Source organism: Pantherophis guttatus, chromosome 5 (assembly GCF_059756535.1).
Source record: "Pantherophis guttatus breed Tessera chromosome 5, ASM5975653v1, whole genome shotgun sequence".
Lineage (NCBI taxonomy): Eukaryota > Metazoa > Chordata > Lepidosauria > Squamata > Colubridae > Pantherophis > Pantherophis guttatus.
Genome location: NC_142067.1, coordinates 5609001 through 5615000, shown reverse-complemented (window position 1 = coordinate 5615000; position 6000 = coordinate 5609001). Strand labels below are relative to the sequence as shown.

General features: G+C 40.7%; 1 protein-coding gene across 13 annotated transcripts in view; it reads left to right on the top strand.

Annotated features, from left to right (window-relative positions):
- TENM4 (teneurin transmembrane protein 4) overlaps positions 1–6000 on the top strand; it is a 626114-nt gene that overhangs the window by 503527 nt on the left and 116587 nt on the right. For all 13 annotated transcript variants that reach the window (XM_087895779.1, XM_087895778.1, XM_087895780.1 and 10 more), the window contains one exon: positions 4784–4885. In XM_087895779.1, coding sequence (XP_087751905.1) covers positions 4784–4885 — 102 coding nt within the window. The remainder of the gene's footprint in view (positions 1–4783; positions 4886–6000) is intronic.

Below are 6000 nucleotides of genomic sequence, written 5' to 3'. Positions count from 1 at the left end.
TACTTGAGTCTAGTCATGGAGGATAATCCATGAATTGACCAATTTCCTATTAGCAAAGATTTGCATAGCCTTCCTCCTCCTCCTCCTCCTCTTTCTCTTCCTCCTCCTCCTCCTGTTTTCCGCAGTCTACACTCTCTTCTAGCACTGATGATGTTACCTAGTTGGGTAATGAAAGGTCTGCAAGAAAACAACCAAGCTCAGAGAGCACCAAGGAGTCCTGTCCTCCTCCTTCTCCTCCTTTCCACAAACCCCAGTCCTTCTAGCACTGATGATATTATCTAGTTAGGTAATGAAACGTCTGCAACAGGAGGTGGGTTCTAAAAATTTTTACTACCGGTTCTGTGGGTGTGGCTTATTTTGTGGGCGTGGCTTGGTGGGGCTAATGTGACTGGGTGGGCGTGGCCAACTTTTTTTTTTTTTACTTTTAAAAGCATTTTTTCTACAACTTTAAGAGGTTGCAGAAAAAAATGCTTTTAAAAGCCTCTGACGATCCCAGCTGAGCCGTGCGATCATCAGAGGCTTTTTTTTTTACTTTTAAAAGCATTTTTTCGGCCGAAGAGGTTGTAGAAAAAATGCTTTTAAAAGTAAAAAAAAAGCCTCTGATGAGGTGGGCGGGGTAAGCGAGCAGCGACCGGGCCGGGGACCGGTTCGGGGGCGTGGCCAGCCAATGTTATTACCGGTTCTCCGAACTACTAGAAATTTTTACTACCGATTCTTGCGAACCGGTGCGAATCGGGAGCAACCCACCACTGGTCTGCAAGCTAACAACCAAGCTCAGAGAGCATCTAGGACCTGACAGTCCTCCTCCTCCTCCTCCATCTTCCACTCCACAAACCCCACTCTCTTCTAGCACTGATACCGTTACCTAGTTAGGTAATGAAATGTTGCAAGAAAACAAGCTCGGAGAGCATCTAGAGACCTCACAAAAGAAATGACTTTTTAGGCCTGACCAGTCCTTCTCCTAAATCATCCCCATCCGTGTTTTAGAAAGGCCCACTATATTTATGACACCTTCACGAAATATATCATCAATTTCCTTTTTATGTACTGGGTAAGAGGCAAGATACTTTTGACCTATGGTTTGCTTGCTTCAAAGACTTTTAAATCTTAAATATAAGGAGCTGTTCTTCCTAACCTGTCATAATGAAAAATGAGCCCAACAACGCTAAGACTTCTCGCCTGTAATTACATCCCATTTTAATTCAACGTACGGTATATTTATGGAGGATCAGAAACAATAACATTCGAAGGCAGCCTTGCCGTTTTGTCATTTTCGTCAACCTCGCGTACCCGAGTACATCCTGTCTTCATGAATATTTTAAGAAATTGTCAAACGTGGCTTTTGATTTTTTTTAGGGGGGACAAATGTTAATAAGCCAAGAAAAGGATGAATAGTTAGAGCTGCCATTAAAAGAACACTGTGGGTGTTAACTTGCAGTTTCCTCCCTTTAAAAAAAAAATATTTTGAAGGTGAGAAATAATTGATACTTGGAGGAAGTTTGGAGTTAAATAAAAATATCAAGCAAAAACAATCATTGTACAGGTAAGTTATGATGGCTCATAAAATGACATGCTTATTCACCTTGGTGGTTCACCAGTTTTAAAAAAAATATTCCTTCCTTTACTTTACTTTACTTTTATTTAATTTGTATACTGCCCTTCTCCCGAAGGACTCAGGGCGGTGAACAGCCAACAATAAAATACATACAAAATTTAAAAAACAGAACTAAAATCAAATTAAATAATTTGGCCCAGACAGATTAAAACCCCAATCAATTTAAAACAGATTTAAACTTTGAAAATTAAAAGATATTGAAAATATTAAAATATTAAAATTGTTTAAAAATTGTTTAAAAAGAGGGAGAAAGATAGGCCAGGCCCGCCTGGTGAAATAAAAAGGTCTTTAGAGCGCGGATCATGTTAATATATTATTATTATTATTATTATTATTATTATTATTATTATTATTATTATTAATAATAATAATAATAATAATAATAAAATTGCTCAAGAACAAGCACTATAAACTAATGCCATGAAAGCGAAGATACGAAAATCCACTGACAATCCAAACTGCCGACTTTGCAACGACAAAGTTGAAACTGCTTCACACTTAATATGTGAGTGCAGCAAAATCGCACAAACTGATTACAAAGCTAGACACGATCGAGTTGCTAAATTAATCCAGTGATCATTATGTAAGAAATATGACATACCTGTATTCGAAAAGTCATGGGAGCACAAAGTGGAAAAAGTTATCGAAAATGAGACAGGGAAGACCTTGTGGGACTTTCGAATACAGACGGATCATCATTTGGAACACAACACGCCAGATATCACAGTTGTTGAAAACCGAAGTGTACAGTTTATAGATATCGCTGTACCAGGAGATGCCAGAGTCAAAGAAAAAGAACTGGAAAAAAAATCACAAAATATCACGACCTGGTCATCGAAACTACACAGCTATGGATGAAACATGTGATAGTGATACCCATTGTCATCGGGGCACTTGGTACCATGTCCAAGAATTTTACAAAACACATCAAGAAATTGCAGCTTCCTGCAATAACACCAGCGGAACTGCAAAAAACTGCGCTACTCGGAACATCGTACATCTTAAGAAGGTACTTGGTTGATACCCAGGACGTTGGCAGCAACCGGTATCAACCATTAGCACCAGTCAATAGTATTTGTGACACATTTTTAAATGATCAGTTGACTGAGTTTTTTTTTTATTATTATCTTTATTCATTAAACATGAAACTCAAGTCAACTGAACATTAAAAATGCATCACAAATACCATTGACTGGTGCTAATGGCTGATACCGTCCTAGGGATCAAGCAAGTACCTTCTTAAGATGTACGATGTTCCGAGTAGCGCAGTCTTTTGCAGTTCCGCTGGTGTTATTGCAGGAAGCTGCAATTTTTATTATTATTATTATTATTATTATTATTATTATTATTATTATTATTATTTAGTGGAAAGTTGAGATTTTTTGAAATAAAACAAAATATAATTACAAACGTAAAAGTGCTAATCTGTTGTCTTCTCACATATAAGTTTTGATTATCTGTCATCGTTATTCTTTGTTTTCTCTCAAAGTAAATAGAAATAGAATGTTTTCCAAAATCTGGAGCAGGTTTCTATTCTTTTCTTTTTCTCCAGAAAACAATGGGGGGAATAATACCAAAAAGAATCGAAAAACATTAGGACATATTTTGACACACTTTTATATATATGTTTATGTAAGTTTTCACAGGTATATATGTGTGTACAGTTAATATCTCGGGTTTCTTCCCGTGTAATTGTAAACATATCCCTAAAAGGGTAGTAGCGACGTTTCGACGAAATCACATTCGTCATCTTCTGGCTAAAGTTCTCGGTTTGGTGCTTATGGGCAAACTGTGTGAACATAACTGACGTTTTTCTATGAAAAGAGGCAAAGGTGCATTCTGATTGGTCAACAGTGCCGTTGTACAGCACTTCCACCCAATCAAAATACAGCTACATCATCAGCCAATCAGAATACAACGGCACTGTTGACCAATCAGAATGCACCTTTGCCTCTTTTCATAGAAAAACGTCAGTTATGTTCACACAGTTTGCCCATAAGCACCAAACCGAGAACTTTAGCCAGAAGATGATGAATGTGATTTCGTCGAAACGTCGCTACTACCCTTTTAGGGATATGTTTACAATTACACGGGAAGAAACCCAAGATATTAACTGTACACACAACGAACGACAAGCCGAGACACACACACACACACACACACACACACACACACACACACATATATATTTGTGAAATACATTTTGCAAGCAACGCATTTATAAAACGGGTCGCTTTTAAAACTTTGTTTTATGCTACTGAAAAATTTTAATTTAAGTGAAATAGTAATTACTTCCTTCCCTCCCTTCCTTCTTAATTGTTCTATTGATTTATGGCGCTTTTATGCCACTTAGTTTAGGCAAATCTGAGAGCTCACCAAAAAGCAATACAGCACATCCAATCGATAAAAGTTCACAATTTACAATCCATAATCAATTCGGCGTCAGTAATAGCGTGAAGCAAATTAAAATAAACAGCGCTTGGGTACACCACAGGAACCTAATCCTTTCTAAATCCTCAACTGCTTGCTTAAACTGCCAGATCTTTTTAAGTGTTCAAAATATATTTTTCTGATCTTAATTCTGAGGGTAAGTGATTCCTTAGGAGGGACACCCCTGGTCTAGAAGCAAACTGGCAACCAGTGAATCCTCCAGGAGCTGACAAGACTAGGGCCTTCTTCTGTTAGTACTCAGACTTTGTACCAGCTAAAGTTTTATACCCTAAAGTTCCTGTGTAATCTCCAAGGGCAGTCCCACATCAAGTCAGTGACAGTAATCCAGGTAAGGGGAGGCTGACATGAGAAGGACCATTGCCAATGCCTCTGTTCCAGAGGTGAAATCCAGCAGGTTCTGACAGGTTCTGGAGAACCGGTAGCGGAAATTTTGAGTAGTTCGGAGAATCGGCAAACACCACCTCTGGCTGGCCCCAGAATAGGGTGGGAATGGAGATTTTGCAATATCCTTCCCCTAGAGTGGAGTGGGAATGGAGATTTTGCAGTATCCTTCCTCTGCCACGCCCACCAAGCCACACCCACCAAGCCACACCCACAGAACTGGTAGTAAAAAAAAATTGCTCTGCTCTGTTCCATCAGCAAATGTCCTTTGAGGTTTAACTTTGCCCTTTTCTACATTATCTTCACTTTTTTCCCCCTCTTTTCTTCTTTCCGTAGAATCGGTGGAGAACTGTCCCAGCAACTGTTACGGAAACGGGGATTGCATTTCTGGAACCTGCCATTGTTTCCTCGGATTTTTGGGCCCTGATTGTGGACGAGGTAATTAATTTTTTTCGGTTAACTTATCATTATTGACACAGGTCCTAAACAAACTTGGGAGTTTTGCCTCAGACGCTTTCTGAGCAAACGAACGGGGTGAAGGATCAACCACTCCATTCTACACGAAGTTCTGTCTCAAAGAGTCGCTTGACCAGATCAGATACACCTGAATTTGACACACCCTGCTAAATTTCGTTACTTTTAATCTCAGTCGGTGTGGTTTGGTGCGTTGTGTGAACCCAGCAAGTCTGATTATTTCTGTTGTGGCCTGTCGGCTGCTGGCCCCTCCATTAGCTGAATCAGAGGAAGAGGAGGAGGAGGTGTGGGAGTCAGGGTCAGCATCAAGGCAACCAGAGAGCTCCGAGGGGGAAGCGGGAATGGAGCTGTCAGAGAAAGACAGAGGTGGAGACTGGGCCATCCGTCAGCCCTCAGACGAAGAGTCAACAGTCCCCAGGTCTGGAGGTGGCTGATGAGGAGGAGGAGGAACGGCTGGGTCCAGTGCCTGACGCACGGATGCACAGAAGGCAGAGGAGAGGAGAGCAGTGGAAATCTATGGGCCGATCCTTGGGAAGGAAGAGCCACTGCTGCTAGCGAAGCCCCATCCTAGCTTTGGGGATAAAAGGCAGGGGGTGGAGATGAATAGATGTGGCAGACAACTATTCATCTTCCGGCTGGACGGCCTTTTCAGCCTGTGGTGAGAGAGAAACTTTTTACCGGGGCTGCTAGCACTCCTAATAAAGGAATGTTTGAGTTAACTTTAAAGAGTTTGTCATGTTTGGAGAGCTGGGTCAGAACAATTTCTTACAGTTGTTCTGTCCCCGTCTCACACACGCACACAAACAGACAGCCAGGGGTTAAATAAAACTGGCAGACAACAAATTCTTTCGATAAAAGGATTGGCAGCAACCCAGTAGCTGCTTGCCAAGAATTTTACTCATAGAGGGAGGGGTTGTTCCTCCGACAGATAAACCCAAACAAGATACACACAGCTCAAGAATTGTCAAGTCCAGTCCGTATTAAATCCAAGGCAGATAACGTTGTTTCAAAGATACAATGTGACTCGCTAGTAGTTAGTTTTGTCCGTTACAGAGTCTGAATGGCCACCTCACCCCCTT